This window comes from Microcaecilia unicolor, chromosome 10, assembly GCF_901765095.1.
Source record: "Microcaecilia unicolor chromosome 10, aMicUni1.1, whole genome shotgun sequence".
In the NCBI taxonomy this organism is placed as follows: Eukaryota; Metazoa; Chordata; class Amphibia; order Gymnophiona; family Siphonopidae; genus Microcaecilia; species Microcaecilia unicolor.
In genome coordinates this window covers 387962-405233 of record NC_044040.1, presented here as the reverse complement: position 1 = coordinate 405233, position 17272 = coordinate 387962, and the positions used below count along the sequence as shown (strand labels likewise).

General features: G+C 42.1%; 1 protein-coding gene across 1 annotated transcript in view; it reads right to left on the bottom strand.

Moving 5' to 3' along the window:
- Positions 1-210: 210 nt before the first annotated feature.
- Positions 211-17272, bottom strand: part of CD36 (CD36 molecule) — a 79589-nt gene continuing 62527 nt past the window's right edge. The window contains exons 9-13 of the mRNA XM_030216128.1: positions 15741-15859; positions 13549-13622; positions 10337-10391; positions 6861-7025; positions 211-642 (exon numbers count right to left, since the gene is read on the bottom strand). Coding sequence (XP_030071988.1) covers positions 6861-7025; positions 10337-10391; positions 13549-13622; positions 15741-15859 — 413 coding nt within the window. The 3' untranslated portion in view covers positions 211-642. The remainder of the gene's footprint in view (positions 643-6860; positions 7026-10336; positions 10392-13548; positions 13623-15740; positions 15860-17272) is intronic.

Genomic DNA, 17272 nt, shown 5'->3' with positions numbered 1-17272 from the left:
TCTGGTGTAGGCCCAGAACAGCCAGGTTCCTTTATAATATATAACCCCTGGACAGAGCTAGGAAGTTGGTTTAGCCAGACTCCTGTAAACGGAACCTGGGAATTACTCATTGGGTAGCTTTGCCCAGAAGAGTTATTCATCCTATAAATGCTTACAGTGCCTCTTAGTAAAAGGGCCCCCCACAACAGAAGAAAGGTTGAGAACCACTGCTTTAGAGAAGACAGGCTTTACTTTCTCAACTCACTACAACGATCTGTAGGTAAACAGCACATTATCATAGGATACAAAGAGCACGACATTGCTTGTAAAAATCCTCCCTGCAGATGACACAACACTGAGCAGAAATTACAAAACATATTTTCTGCAAATACAATCAGAATATTTAATGCAATGAAGAATGGAACAAATGCATCTTGTTTAAATTGGTGAAATCATGTTTTCTGTGATCTTGTTAGTAAAATACTTTCCACTGTGACTGTCCATCCAAAACTGTTACTGTCCACATTATAATAATGCAAAAGACATCTATATTTTCTTCATGAAAGAGAAAGTTCATTTTTGGTATAGGGATTTCTATGCAATCAAATTTTTAGTCGGTCCCAAAGACATTTCAATCAACAGCGTATGTTCCTCCTTGGTTATCTGAAAAGGAGTCAAAGATTACAGATTATAAATTTATATGGGACTTAACATTATGGAATATATCTTTTAATATGATGCCTTTCCTATCCCTGGTCCCCCCAGGCCCACCCCAAATAAAACCAAAGGACAAGTGGTGGCAAAACTAGCCACAGCTTTTACTAAAATCTTCTTCACAAATATCAGCAACAAACAATGGAAAATTCCTCAACAATTACATCTCCCACTTTGGTCTGTTAAATGCACAAACTTCCATTCCTGACATCAACATTACATTATAATTTTTCTCCTTCACTCACTTTCCACAACCATATTCAGTTACTCTGCCACTTGTGATCTAACCATAATGAGATACCCAAGGTAACATGTAGACAGGGTTCCCAACATACATAGTCTGCTACTCGGAGACGCAGAGGAGCAAATAGACGGATGGAGTGGACTTCGAAGGAAGAAAAACAGTGAGACTGAGGTAGAAGAAGAAGTTGAAATCTACAAGAGGGTGAAAGTAGTAGCCCGACACCACCTCCGTGGCCAACCAGGCGAGGAGTATGGGAGAAAAGATAACCTCCATGGCATAGGGCCGCGACTGAAGTAGAGTCTTCAGGGTAAAGCCAAGTTTCAGTTAGGGCAAGCAGATGGAGAGTATGAGAGATAAAGAGGTCATGGATGTAGGAAACTTTGTTACAGACAGAGCGAGCATTCCACAGAGCACAAGAGAAAGGCAGGGAAGAAGGGGGGAGGAGAGGAACACAAATTAGATTGGAGATATCATGGTGTGACCTGCACAAATAAGATGAGAGCTGATGTGGAAGACTAGGATTGGGATTAATGTCCCCAGCAGAGAGCAGGAGAAGGAGCAAGAGAGTACGGAGAAGAGTAGAAGAGATACGACAAGCGACGAAGGCAAGATGTACTCAGATAGAAAGGAGATGGATGAATGGAAGGAAGGAAATGTTGAAGGTTGAGAGCTGAGAAAAAGGAAGAGGAAAAAAGAGATGGTGAGATGATGAATACAGAGGGTGGACAATGTGTTCCTGCTGTGTACAGTGGTTTCAGATGGAGAAACAGATTAGGAAGGGACAGAACCAAGAAGAGAAAGTATACTGGAGCCATAAATAGTAACTCGGAGAAAAATACATGTAAAGAGAAAAATGCCCCGCGCACCTAGAGCAGAGGCCCTGAGTGGATCTGAGTGGACCTGGGAGTCACCTCAGAGAAGGCTGTAAAGGATATGCAGATGAGCTGCAAGTCCTCCACAGCACCTGAAAGGCAGCTGGTGGTAGAGCTGGGCACCTCTCAGCTGAGGAAAGGCTTACCAAGGGTTAGGCCGAAGCCAGCATTCCTCCCCCTGAGGGTCGCCTGATCCTCAGGGGGGATAAAGTAGCACATATGAGTTTATCTTGTTGGGCAGACTGGATGGGCAACTTAGCATTTAGCGTGAGCTAATCATTAGCATGCACTAAAAATGCTAGCACGTCCTTAGCGGTGCTTAGTAAACAGGGCCCTTAATTTTCAAATTATCCTATAATATAATTCTCACCTCCAACGTTCTGTGCCTGGGACCGTGGATCTGTGGTCTGCGAGGCACCATCAGTGACGTCCCACCTCACGCCCCTCCCACACTCCGCCCCCCTCCGTGTAACCTAACCGCCCTCACATCCCTCCCACCCAGTTCAACACTTGACTCCACCCTCAAAAAAACGCTGCCGCCCTCCCTCCCCAAGATTCGGCTGTCGGAGACGGAGAGGACGAAGAGGGAGGGCGGCAACACGTTGACCAAACGGATGGCGACAGGTGAATCAGAATACAGGGGGGAGGGAAAGAGCAGTGGGTCCGACCGTCAGAGACGACGAGGAGGGAGGGCGGCGAGACGGTGAGGTAAGCAAGGAAGCACATTGGTTGATCTCTGTTTCCACTCCCCTATGCAGCCGTCATTCCTATACACTAAAAAAACAACCAAAACTAGGAGCTGCTGCTTCACACTGTCGTTTTTACATTGAGGGAGGGAGGGAGCGAGGGAGGGACGGATGGGGGGAGGGGAGAAGGGGGGAAGGGGGGACCCTGCAACTGGGAAAAAGGGAGGGAGGGGAGGTAAGCACGGAAGCACATTGGTTAATCTCTGTTTCCACTCCCCTATGTAGCCGTCATTCGTATACACTCAAAAACAAGCAAAACTAGGAGCTGCTGTTTCACACTGTCATTTTTAAATTGAGAGAGGGAGGGGGGAAGGATGCAGGGATGGCAGGAGGGGGGACCCTGCGATTGGGAAAAAGGGAGGGAGGGGGACCCTCCTGCAACTGGGACGGAGCGGGACCCCCCTGCAACTGGGATGGAGGGGGGGACCCTGCAACTGGGAGACAGACTGGGGGGGCGGCCACCCTGGAACTGGGAGGGAGGGGGACCCTGGCACATACTCTCATTCTCACACACACACTCGCACCCAGTCTCACTCTCTCTCTGTCACACACACACTCTCGCACATTCACTCTCTCTCTCTCACACAGTCACCCTCACACACACTCTCTCAAACATACACACTCCGAGGAAAACCTTGCTAGCGCCCATTTCCTTTAAAACAGAAATGGGCCTTTTTTACTAGTAAACTATAAAATGTAAAGTTTTAGTCTTAGCACATTGAGGGACTGAAGAAAGAGGAGAGATCCAGGATGCCTGTGGTTTCTTGGGAAACAATCCTAGCATATCAGTGTTGGGGATGAGTAGAGAGGCAAGATGGTCTGTTCAGGTTGGCTGCAAAAGTTGCCACTGGAGAAAAGTTAAGAAGATATCAGAAGTCGGCAAAAGAATCAGTTGGACCACTAGATGACCAAGGGATAAAAGGGACACTCAGGGAAGACAAGGCCATAGTGGAGAGATTAAATGAATTCTTTGCTTTGGTCTTCACTGAGGAAGATCTGGGAAACATACCGGTGCCAGAAATGACATCCAATGATGATGAGTCAGAGAAACTGAATCAAATCTTTGTAAACCTGGAACATGTAATGGGACAATTTGACAAACTGAAGAGTGTAGCAAATCGCCTGGACCAGATGCTATATATCCCAGAGTACTGATAGAATTGAAAAATGAACTTGCAGGACCATTGTTAGTAATATATAATTTATTTTTTAAATCAAGCACGGTACCAGAAGATTGGAGAGTGGATGGTCAATATAATGCAAAAAACATTTTTTTAAAAGGTTACAGAGGGGATCCGGGAAATTATAAACCGGTGAGCCCAACGTTGGTGCCTGGCAAAATGGTAGAGACTATTATAAAAAAAACAAAATAACAGAGCATATTTATAAGCATGGATTAATGATACAAAGTCAATGTGGATTTAGTGAAGGGAAATCTTGCTTCTCCAATCTATTACATTCCTTTGAAGGAGTGACCAAAACATGTGGCTAAAGGTGAGCTGGTTGATATTGTGTATCTCGATTTTCAAAAGGCATTTGACAAAGTATCTCAAGAAAGACTCCAGAGGAAATTGTAGAGGCATGGGATAGGAGGTAATGTTCTATTGTGAATTCAAAACTAGTTAAAAGATAGAAAACAGAGAGTAGCATTAAATGGTCAGTATTCTCAATGGAGAAGGGTAGATCATGGAGTTCTGCAGGGGTCTGTACTGGGACCACAGCTTTTTAACATATTTATAAATGACCTAGAGATGGGAGTAACTAGTGAGGTAATTAAATTTGCTGATGACACAAAATTATTCAAAGTTGTTAAATTGCAAGAGGATTATGAAAAATTACAACAGGACCTTACAAGTCTGGGAGACTGGGCATCCAAATGGCAGATGATGTTTAATGTGAGTAAGTGCAAAGTGATGCATGTGGGAAAGAGGAACCAGAAATATAGGTATATGACGCAAGGTTCCACATTTGGAGTCACCGACCAAGAAAAGGTTCTAGGTGTCATCACTGATGAAAAGCTGAAACCCTCTGCTCAGTGTGAAGCAGCAGCTAAGAAAGCAAATAGAATGTTAGGTATTATTAGGGAAGGAATGGAAAACAAAAATAAGGATGTTATAATGCCGTATTGCTCTATGGTGCAATTGCACCTCAAATACTTTGTGCAATTCTGGTCACCACATCTCAAAAAAGATATAGCACAATTAGAAAAGGTACACACATAAGGGCAACAAAATGATAAAGGGGATATGACAACTTCCCTATGAGGAAAGGCTAAAGCGGCTAGGGCTCTTCAGCTTGCAGAAAAGATGGCTGAGGGGCGATATGATAGAGGTCTATAAAATAATGAGTGGAGTGGAACAGGTAGATATGAATTGCTTGTTTACGATTTCCAAAAATACTAGGACTAGGGGGCACACAAAGAAGCTACAAAGTAGTAAATTTAAAACAAATCGGAGAAAATATTTCTTCACTCAACATGTAATTAAACTCTGGAATTTGTTTCCAGAGAATGTGGCAAAAGCAGTTAGCTTAGCAGGGTTTAAAAAGGGTTTGTATAACTGCCTCAAATAAAAGGCCACAAGCCATTATTAAGATGGACTTGGAGAAAATCCACTGTTTATTTCTAGGATAAGCAGCATAAAATATATTGTACTGTTTTGGGATCTTGCCAGGTATTTGTAACCTGGTTTGGCCACTGTTGGAAACAGGATGCTGGGCTTGATGGACCTTCAGTCTGTCCCAGTATGGCAACATGTATGTTCTTATGTAGAAACTGGAACTGCTGAGTTATTCTGTTATAACTTTAAGAGTATCTCCATGTCCTGATGTAGAATCATTGAAACATGACAATGTCAACAATGGTGGGATCCCTTTTGTTTTTGAGAAGAGATTTTAAAAGCTGTACCAGAAGTGACAGTTTTCTTTTTTCCGCCTGTGAGGTAATTAGTTTGTTTGGAAGTAGAGGGGGAAAGACCTCTCTAGTGAGACCCTGTGATCAGTTATATTCTGTAACTTGTGAGCAGCTAGACATCCTGTAAAAACATAGTAACATAGTAGATGACGGCAGAAAAAGACCTGCATGGTCTATCTAGTCTGCCCAACAAGATAAACTCATATGTGCTACTTTTTGTGTATACCCTACCTTGATTTGCACCTGTCCTCTTCAGGGCACAGACCGTATAAGTCTGCCCAGCACTATCCCTGCCTCCAAACCACCAGTCCCGCCTCCCACCACCGGCTCTGGCACAGACTGTATAAATCTGCCCAGCACTATCCCTGCCTCCCAATCACCAGCCCCGCCTCCCACCACCGGCTCTGCCACCCAATCTCGGCTAAGCTCCAGGCACTAGTCAGGAAGTGATAAAATGTTTACATAATTTTATAATTAATCCTATTTCAGTTACCTGTTATTGTGTGCTGTTTTCCCGATCTGTTTTATACTTCACTGTTCAATATTTTATGATAACAAACCTCTTTTAGTTTATTGCCTCTCCTTGTCTGGACTGACTAAGAATCATGGTGGTTTGTATGTGTTGTCTGTGAGTACTTTCTAGGAACTGTGGGACCACTAGAAGTATGGCCCCAGAAACCTACAAATCACCGGGGAACACCTTGAGAGAAGGAGATTCGACCAATGGCGGTTGGGACCCAGTTGGTGGGAGGAGGGGGCTAGTGTAGATCACAAGAGACAGGTGTAGGTGGACCTGAGCTGTGCTGGGGATGGACCCTCCAGGTGGCCGCAGGGTTAGCCCTAGGCGGGTGGCTAGGCATTTCCTCACAGTTATGTAAGAAGTTTGAAAGACTTTGGAGATGAGTTTTACACTATTATGTGAAGTATGTATGAATGGGTTAATAATGAAAAGGGGCCAATAGGTACTGCTAGAAAATAGAACAAGTGTGACATTTGAAACCCATCTTTTCACTCTAAAAATCTGCACTTTATAATAGTTTCTCATTTGACATTTAAATTGGAACTGCAGTATATATAAGAAGTATTGGGTTAATTTAATTTATATTTGACTATTTCGAAATAACTGGTGCAGCAAACCTGTACAGCACATGAATCTTGCTGGCAGCTTACAACAGTTTTGAGGATTTAGTTTTACATATAGTATTTTCTCAACTATATATTCCTTGAGCCTACGTAGAACGCTGATTAAAATGTCTAAATACAGTAAATATAATAACTAGATTGTAGCTATGATAACTGTTCAACACATTCATCGCAATTTTGCTATTACTGTGTTTTGTTTTGAGGCCAGTGTAGGCAGTTTGTGATTTCTGTTCATGCATTAGGACACTTACCTATTTTGATTTCCTTGAGCTGCGAATGCAAAGAGTAATGGAACAGGCTAGAAAGCTCACAATCCCCAGACAGAGCAGGACCACTTCTACTACCATCAATATGTTCATTGGTGTAGTCACTGTGGCTTTGAATTTCTCTGCAGTGCCATCATCAATCGTACCAGTCTGTAATAAAACGTATCAACTGCATCACTTCTCATACACTGAAGTAAAAAAAAAATTAGTTCTCTATAGTTTACAGACCTGAACCTTGCCTATTCCTGAACTCTGCTCTGCTGTGCAAGTAATCCCCATGTCAGCATCTATAAATTACCTTACAATCTCTCTCTCGATTTTAGTTCTCCTATCTGAGATAAGATAATGATGATAACTTAGATGTGTCAAACTTTCCATCTGCAATCCAGTGTTAGCATTTTGGTTAAAGAAATCCAAGCATTACGTGGTAAGAGGCGAGATACTAAAGTCCACAAAGGAGGAAGGAGGCCCAATGATTTCAAGTGTGACCCAGCAGTGGCAGGAGCTGTAAGGACAATAAGGTGCATTAGGAGGGGTTACCACTAGTGAATAAGAGGAAAAGCAAGAATTATGAAAGCGCGAAGCCCTTGAGAGAAAAACTGCATTGGCTTCCGCTCAAGGAACGAATTGAATTCAAGTTACGTACAACCGTGCACAAAATCATCCACGCAGACGCCCCACTCTATATGCTAAACCTAGTACACCTGCCGCCCAGAAACGCCAAAAAATCGGCCCGCAAATTCTTAAACCTGAACCTTCCCAGTTGCAAAGGAGTGAAGTACAAACAAGCATATGCCACGACCTTTGCATACAAAAGTACACAGTGCTGGAATGCACTACCCAAAACCCTGAAAACCACGAACAATCTAACCAGCTTCCGCAAAGCTTTGAAAACGCATCTCTTTAACAAAGCTTACAAAAGTCTCCATCAATGATACAACTCTTCCCCCAATTCACCCAAACACACCTAAACACCTCTCATATAACCTACCCAAGCTTCCACCCAACTACCACCTCTCTTACCTCTGCTTTTGATCAATTGTATTTAAATTAGGCACTGTCTTTATCATAACCTACTCTGTAAGCCACATTGAGCCTGCAAAAAGGTGGGATAATGTGGGGTACAAATGCAATAAATAATAATAATATTAGTGGGACCTTGCCTGGAGTATTGTGCCCAGTTCTGGATGCAGCATCAAAATGCTGTGTGATATGTATGAGAAGCCCTTTGAGAACTAGAAGCAAGTACTTACTTATTTATTACATTTGTATCCCACATTTTCCCACCTATTTGCAGGCTCAATGTGGCTTATATTGTACAGTAGAGGCGATCGCCAATACCGGTATGAAACAAATACAAAGTGAGGTTAATGGCAGGGTATACTCTGCAGGAAATATAACAGAGAAAGGGAAAGCAAGTTGATTATCTAGGGGGTAAACTGAAGAGGTACATTAGGAAATATTGTTTCATGGAAATGATGATGGAAGAATAGAATGCCCTTCGGAGGTGGTGATAAAGTTTAAGAGGCCACAAGTAGAAAGCATGACTTTGCAGCACAGGTGTAACTCTTCAGAGCTTCATGCCTGTCTCATTCAGAATAAATGGAAAGTGGTAAATAAGAAATTTTAGAAGTACTAATGGAAGCACAGGCATCCTAATTGCCATGTTTGTCTGGCAGCCTGCAATGACAGAAGCGAGGGGTAGCTGGGTCTATCTGGCAGGCTACAAGTTCTGGAATTGCTCAAAGTCCTCATGGAAACAAAGGTAATCAAATAGGTCTGGCTGGATGTTCAGTGGCTAGGTGACTATTACAGGACATTTAGGTTTTGCACAGGAAAGGTGATTACTAATGGAGCTCTGTGGTAGTTGTGTATGAAGTACACGGAAGAAGACAAAAAAAAAGAGTGCCTAGGATAAGGATAAATAGTCCAGCTGCTCATCATGACAACTGTTCAACACATTCATCGTGTAATTAAACTCTGGAATTCATTGCCAGAGAATGTGGTAAAGACAGTTAGCTTAGAAGGGTTTAAAAAGGTTTGGACGGCTTCCTAAAGGAAAAGTCCATAGACCATTATTAAATTGGCTTGGGGAAAACCACTGCTATTTCTGGGATAAGCAACATAAAATGCATTGAACTTTTTGGGGATGTTGCCAGGTATTTGTGACCTGAATTGGCCACTGTTGGAAACAGGATGCTGGGCTTGATGGACTTTTGGTCTGTCCCAGTGCGGCAATACTTATGTACTTATCATTGTCAGTACGGACACAAAAACTGGACAAACTGAAAGGGGATGATGATATTTTCTGTTATTTACTATGTTAAAATATTACCCACTCACTGTAACTCCTCCTTGTAAATGTTAGGGTTGATATTCAAAAGTATTTATCCAGGAAACAGTGACTCTGATAAATGCAACCCAGAAAGGGTCAATAGCACTATATGAATAGAAAGGTTGAATATCTTTACAGACCACCACAGTACTATCCGGATAGTAACATTGAATATCTTTACAGTGGTCGAGTATCATTGCTACCTGGATAATACCAAGCACCATCTCAGTATCCCAATATTCAGTGACAGCCACTATCTGAACCTAACAACATAAGAACTACTATACTGGGTCAGACCGATGGTGCATCTATCAGTGGTCAGTCTAGGTCACAAGTACCTGGCGGAATCCCAAAGAGTAGCAAAATTCCAGAATCCCAGAGTAACAAGATTCCATACTACTGATCCCAGGGCTACTGCCAATAAAAGGGAACGGGAATGGGACTTGATATACTGCCTTTCTGTGGTTTTTGCAACTACATTCAAAGCGCTTTACATAGTATATACAAGTACTTATTTGTACCTGTGACAAAGGAGGGTTAAGTGACTTGCCCAGAGTCACAAGGAGCTGCAGCTGGAATTGAACCCAGCTCCCCAGGATCAAAGTCCACTGCACTAACCACTAGGCTACTCCTCCACTAGCAACATTCCATGTAGAATCTCAAATAGTAGCAACAGAATCTCAAATAATAGCAACATTCCATACAGAATCTCAAATAGTAGCAACAGAATCTCAAATAATAGCAACATTCCATATAGAATCTCAAATAGGGAAAGGGAAATGGGACTTGATATGCCACCTTTCTGTGGTTACATATCAAAGTAGTTTACATAGTATATACAGGTCCTTATTTGTACCTGGGGCAATGGAGGGTTAAGTGACTTGCCTAGAGTCACAAGGAGCTGCAGTGGGAATCAAACCCAGCTCCCCAGGATCAAGGTCCACTGCACTAACCACTAGGCTACTCCTCCACTCAACTGAGTACCTTCCACTAAATATCTGGATATTTTTGCTCATAGCAGCTGGCATTAAAAAAAAAACACCAGCCACTGTGAGCTAAATATCAAGGTGTTTGTGTTAGAATATTAGTAATCAATATGTTCAGAACCAAATCAAAAACTACCAACCTCATTAAGCCAAAGAACAGGGAACACTAAGATGTCCTTCAGTTTGGAAAAAACCCTGCAGAAAATAAAATGAATATAATTAGTTTTGTATAGTTTATTTATGCGATGATTGGAACACTGGGTAGAAGATTTCAGCGTATTGTCTACAATGACACCTATATCTTTTTCTTGGGTGCTGACCCCTAAGGTGGACCCTTGCATCAGGTAACAATGATTCAGATTATTCTTCCCAATGTACATCAATTTGCATTTGTCCACATTAAATTTCATCTGCCATTTGAATACCCAGTCTTCCAGTTTCCTAAGGTCTTCTTGTAACTTTTCACAGTTCACATGTGTGAACTATTCAACAACCTTGAATAGTTTTGTTACCTGCAAATTTAATCACGTCACTCGTTCCGATTTCCAGATTATTTATAAATATGTTAAATTGCACCAGCCCCAGTACAGATCCCTGCAGCACTCCACTATTCACCCTCTTCAAATGACAGAAATGGAATGACGAATGAGGTGATTAAATTTGCAGATGACCAGTGGTGTTCCTAGGGGGGGGGGGCGGTAGGTGCGGTCCGCCCTGGGTTCACGCTGCCGGGGGGTGCCGTGCGCGCCTGTCCTCCGTTGTTCCATGCTTCTTCTCTGCCCCGGGACAGGTTACTTCCTGTTCCGGGGCAGAGAAGAAGCATGGAACAATGGAGGACAGGGGCGCGCGGCACTCCCCCAGCGGCGTGCACCCAGGGGGGGATTCCTTCGCAGGGGGGTATCCTTTTGCCGGGGGGGGGCCGTGCTGCATCCGGGGGGCGCTGCGCATCGGCAATCCGCCCCAGGTGTCAGCCCCCCTAGGAACGCCACTGCAGATGACACAAACTATTGAAATTGTCAAAATGCATGCGGATTTTGAAAAATTGCAGGATGCCCTTAGAAAACTGGAAGACTGGGCGTCCCAATGGCAGATGAAATTTAATGTAGACAAATGCAAAGTGATGCACATTGAGAAAAATAATCCGAATCATAGTTATCTGATGCTAGGGCCCACTTTAGGAGTCAACACTCAAGAAAAAGTCCTAGGTGTCATTGAAGACAATATGTTGAAATCTTCTCCTCAGTGCGGCGGCGGACAAAAAAGCAAACAGGATACTAGGAATTAGTAGGAGAGGAATGCAAAATAAGACCAAAATTATTATAATGCCTCTGTATCGCTCCATGGTGCGACCTCACCTTCATATTGTGTATCTCAAAAGAGATACAGCAGAATTAGAAAAGGTTCAGAGAAGAGCGACCAAAATGATAGAGGGGATGAAATTGCTCCCATATGAGGAAGGCTAAAGAGGTTAGTGCTCTTTAGCTTGGAAAGAGACAGCTGAGGGGGGATATGATTCAGGTCTACAAAATCGTGACTGGTGTGGAATGGGTGGAGGTGAATTGATTTTTCACTCATTCAAAAAGTACAAAGATCAGGGGACACTCACTGAAATTGCATGGAAATACTTTAAAAACAAATTGGAGGAAATATTTTTTCACTCAAAGAATAGTTAAGCTCTAGAACTCATTGCCAGAGAATGTGTTAATGGCAGTTAGCATATCTGGGTTTAAAAAAAAGGTTTGGACAAGTTTCAGGATGAAAAGTCCATAGTCTGTTATTGAGATGGACATGGTGGAGGCCACTGCTTGCCCCGGGATTAGTAGTAGGAATGGTGCTACTATTTGGGTTTCTGCCAAGTACTTCTGACCTGGATTGGCCACTACTGGAAGCAGGATACTGGGCTGGATGGACCATTGGTCTGACCCAGTATGGCTATTCTTGTTTTTATGTGACAGGGCAGAGAACTGCAGAGGTTTGGACCAAAGTAGCTGAAGCTGGTCTTACGAGAAATAGCAGAGAGGAGATAAAGGCCCTAATAAGGCGTAAGGACCTGTTTTTTCAACTGTACAGTCTGAGAAGACATGTGAAAATGTTGGAGTTTGAAGTGAATTATGCTGCACAGAGGAAACTTTTCTTTGATAAAGTTATTTGATTCTTTGTGAAAACATGTACCTTGTTTTTTTTTAACAATTTGTCTCATTATTTTCATTGTCCTCTTTTGTACATACTAGATACCCTTATTTTAATGCCAAAGATTGCCTCCAGTTCTCTTTTGGCTTTTATCAATACCATGGCTAATCATTATTATTCTCTGTAAAAATTGAAGCTCACTAGAGGGGAATCCTTCAAAGGTTGTGTGAAACAGAAAGTTAGGAGAATAGAAGTGTAAATTTGGCCACTTATTATGTTCCTACCTCACGGGCCCTTTTACAAAGCAGCGGTAAGCCCAACATGGGCTTAGCGCTCACTAAAAGAGAAGGTATCACCAAGCCACCGCAGCAGCCCAGCAGTAGATCCCGCCCCCAGTGTGAGCCATTTTGTAGCGCCAGTGTGTACCCAGCAGGAATCGGGCAGTGCCACGCGGGAGCCCTTACCGCCATCTCAATGGGTGGTGATAAGTGCTCCCACCCGAAATCTCCATTTCTTTTAAAATTAAAAAAAAAACCTGCTCTTTACCCACTGTGGTAAAAGGGAGTCTCTGTGCATGTCAAAAACATACACCAACACCAGCGCAGACCCCCTTCTGCTGCAGCTTCGTAAAAGGACCCTCAATCCCAATACACAAGTACAGAAGTACATAAGTAATACCACACTGGGAAAAAACCAAGGGTCCATTGAGCCTAGCAGCCCAGGGTCCTCTATGTACATAAGTAAAGTCAAAATATCTAGCTGTTCAAGTCTATGGCCTTGTGCCCTTGACCTGGATTGGCCACTGTCGGTGACAGGATGCTGGGCTAGATGGACCTTTGGTCTTTCCCAGTATGGCACTACTTATGTACTTATGTACTTAATTTAGCATAAATTTAAGTCTGAAAGCCAAGCTAAGCTTCTAATTCTTTTACCTAAATCACCTCTCATTTTAGGACTCCTAAATTTAGACTACTAGTGAAACTAGTCTCATAAAATTTGAAATTCAGCCCTAGTCAATTTACAGGAGGCCAATTTACTCTCAGAGTTAAGATCTTTAACCTTCTTAAAATCATTTCAAAAGTACTTATTCAGAAATTATGATTTTATAATTATGTAAAATGTTACCATTATTTTAAAATATTTTTATAGGATCATTTCAGTTAAGTTCTTTCAATAGTCAAAACCTAATCCAAGTTTTAAGAAAAATTCATAGAAAACTTACTCAATTTTATCTGTCGGTTTAAACATTAAATTGATTTGTATCCTTTTGGCAAATCTCATGGTAAAACCTGTATTCTAAAAAAAAAAAAAAAAAAAAAGTCATTGTTTCTTTACTCATTCTTAAATGTTATAGCCTGTAAATAAAAATTACTGCAGAATTTGGGGGATGTATTATTGTTCACTTTTCAAAGAGCACCTAACAATTCTCCTCTAGCTCTGGGTCACTCGTACTGTTGCGGACTTACTTCCCTAATTCCCTTACAGTAATCCTCTATTTAAGAAACTATTCTTTTTTAACTTATACTGTTTATGGCACTTTCAATTCAGTCTACAAATATTAACTCAGCACATTTGCAAAAGAAAATAAACATACAATTTCACATTTTCATATTACAAATAACCTTGCAAGACAACATGAAAATGATAAACTGAGCAGTCTGAACATTGCTGTCCATTACAATCAACTTTTCAACCAAAACTAAAAAAGAAAAACATTGTCAGTGTGTAATTAGTTTCCATTCTGGATATGGACTTGTAAATGGTAGCGTTCAGTGGTGAGAGGGGTAGGTGTAACTGCCTAAAATTGTGGCCTTTTGGAATTGTATATTGGATCTGCAAGTTCAGGTGACGGAAGGACTATCATAATCTTATGCACATTGGCTTTGCTGTATGTGGACACCGGAGCAGATTTCTCACATTCTGGATCAATTGGCATTGATAATCTTATGTGAAAGCATGGGGGTGAAATTCACAAGCCTTTTTTGGCTTACGTCATTGAGGCTAGCCATACTGGTTATCTGGAAGGACAGAAACCCGTCCAGCATTGTTGAGTGGATTAAAAAACTGAATATAGCAAAGGGAGAAGATTCATGCTATGCTACAGCATGAAAAGCAGAGGTGGCACAGTCTATGGTCCCCATCGGATCATTTTCTGGATCCATATCTTAGGGTATACCTTGGAGCACAACTAATGAGACACCCCCTGTTTAAGCTCCATCATATCAATGATGCACGTCATATTCTGTTTGATTTGGGGTTCCCTAACCAATGGAGCTCGATATTTGCAGTGCTTTTCTTCTTAAGGAACCACTGTTTTGTGTTGTCTCTTTGCAGGAACCTCCTAATTTCTTATCTCTAGTTTTTAAGGCAAAGCTCTGACAGAGTGAAGCTTTCACCTCTCTAGCCACCTCCTCCCTCATATTTTAGTTTCTTTCAAGCTTTGGCCACCATATTATTTAGGGTGACCTGAAAAACTCCTTTGGCTTCCCTGGGTCTCTTCTCCTGTACTGACTGTAAGAAATGTGGTGAAAGCAGTCAATGTGGGGAGAAAAAACTTAATTCCTTGATACGGGTGATGCACTGCAGTAGTACAGCAGAACTAGAATATCTGAGCATAATACTGACAGGCCGATGCTCAGAAACTAACGCTGGTGCCGGACTAGCACCGGTGTTAACCTGCACACAATGCTCAGAGGTCTCTAGTGCCAGAAACAATCCAGCCACCAAAAATCAGCGCAAATGATATTTAAATGCATGCAAAGGGTAATTAAGAGGATCATTAGGTATTCCCAACAGCGCAGGAAAGAATGCTACCTCTAACGCTGGAAAGTTATGCCAGCTCAGAACTGGTGGTAGGGAGCTTGAACGGAGGGACAGGATCAGAAAAGAAGCAACAGGGACTGACAGTAGGGTCTTTAACAGAAGGACAGAGAAAAAGGATCCAAAAAAGAAGCAGCAGGGACTCAAAAAGTCCAGAGGGTAAACAAAAAAAATCTGGAGTGAAATTCAGCCTCCCAAAAAGAAAAAGAAAAGCGGTGTTTCTAACAGCAAGGTCGGGTTTTTCTGTAGTTTTTTTTCAAAAGCTTTGCTCAGAGTTGCGGTGCTCGGTGGGGGGGGGGGAGAGATCCTGCATGGGCTCCCTGCTCCCCTGTTTGACTAGGCATGTGCACAAGAGTTGTCCTTACCGCACAGCTCTTGCGCGCATGTGCCGAGCTTGTTCCTTCCCCTTAAATTCCCAATGCTAACATCGTGCATAATATTTGCATACTATTAGTGTTGAGCATAGGGAAGGTTTTTAAGGTGCTGCTCCTTGCAGGGCTGAGGTTTTGAGCATCGGCCTGTCAGAAGTGAAGAGAAAGTAGTGTAAAGGTCCTACTGCAGAAAGACTGCCCACGTATGTGGGACTTAGCTTACAGGTTCCACGTCTACGTAGATTCGATGTTCTTCCTCGTTGGGCTTCAGACCGGTCACACGGCTTCTTATGTTTTCGCTTACATAGAGGAAATGAGGAAGTGAAACATACACCGGCTTCTCTGAAAGGAAACATATAGATTGTCTATACCTGTTGCATATTGTTTTCTTTTCATATTATAAACTACAGGGCAGTTCTCCTAAATAAGTTACTTATTCCCATATCTTTATTCAGAATTTCAGCCATACTATCTGTAAAGCTGTATAAATGGAGAAGTTTTCCTTTCAGGACAGCTATTGATGCAGTTCTGCTTAAACTGATGTCATTATCTGGATAGTGCTGAATATTGGATGCACCCTCCAGCCTTCTCCCTTCTAAATAGATTATTTTTGACTGAATATCTCATTGGCTGGTCAAAAGTTATGCTATTTTCCCAATTTTTCATCATAAAGAATGAATTCACTTTGTATTTAATGATCCATTGTATATATAAACATATCACGCATCAATTAAGGGTTGCTTGTGTTCACTGTAAATATTATTTCACATCCTTTCCCAATCACTTTCAACTATGTTCACAGTACATCATTAACCTTGTATTAAACTTAATATGCAGATAGTAGACATTTTTCACTGGTACACTCTTATTTTTCTACACACTCCATTAACGAGACCATATCACCTGAAATTATCAAGAACATTTTCTCAAGATTCTCAGTTTTAGTGAGAATGAATTTTAATGCTAACCTTTACAGTATCATCTACTGTCACCTAATTTCTGCCTTTGCTTACACTTACTAACACGCTGGCAGGGGCAGCCCATGGGGAACACAGAGGGATGGCGGTCATAGCAGACACTCACTGCACGGTCTCATCTGCATAAGTCGATATGGGCTGAAAAGCAGGGAAGAAAAGTATGGCCATGTGCAAAAAACACAGTCACTCAGCTGTTCAGCCAGCCCTGTATGTTGGATCATAAAAACTGGGAACTAAGGAGGTGAATAACCAGACTAAAAGGGTAAATTGTTTAGAAACCCGGCGGCAGATAAGGGCCATATGGCCCATCCTCAGTAACCAATAACTCCTCCTTTTCCTAAGGGATCCCACATGCCTGTTCCACTCTTTTTAAAATTCTGACACAGTCTTCGTCTCCACGACCTCCACCGGGAGGCCATTCCAGGCATCCACCACACTTTCTGTAAAAGAGTATTTTCTTAGATTCCTCCTAAGCCTATTTCCTTTCAACTTCATCCTACGCCCTCTCATTCCAGAGTTTTCCTTCATTTGAAAAAAGGTTCTCCTCCAGTAGATTAACGCCACTGAGGTATTTAAACTTCTCTATCATATCCCCTCTGTTCCGCTTGAGGTTCATATATTTTATGACAGAGAACGCTTACCAATTTTGTAGCCGCCCTCTGGACCAACTCCATCCTGTTTATATCTTTCTGTAGGTGTGGTCTCTAGAATTGCACACAGTTCTCCAAATGGGACCTCACCAGAGACTTATACAAGGCCACTCATCTCCTTTTTCCTG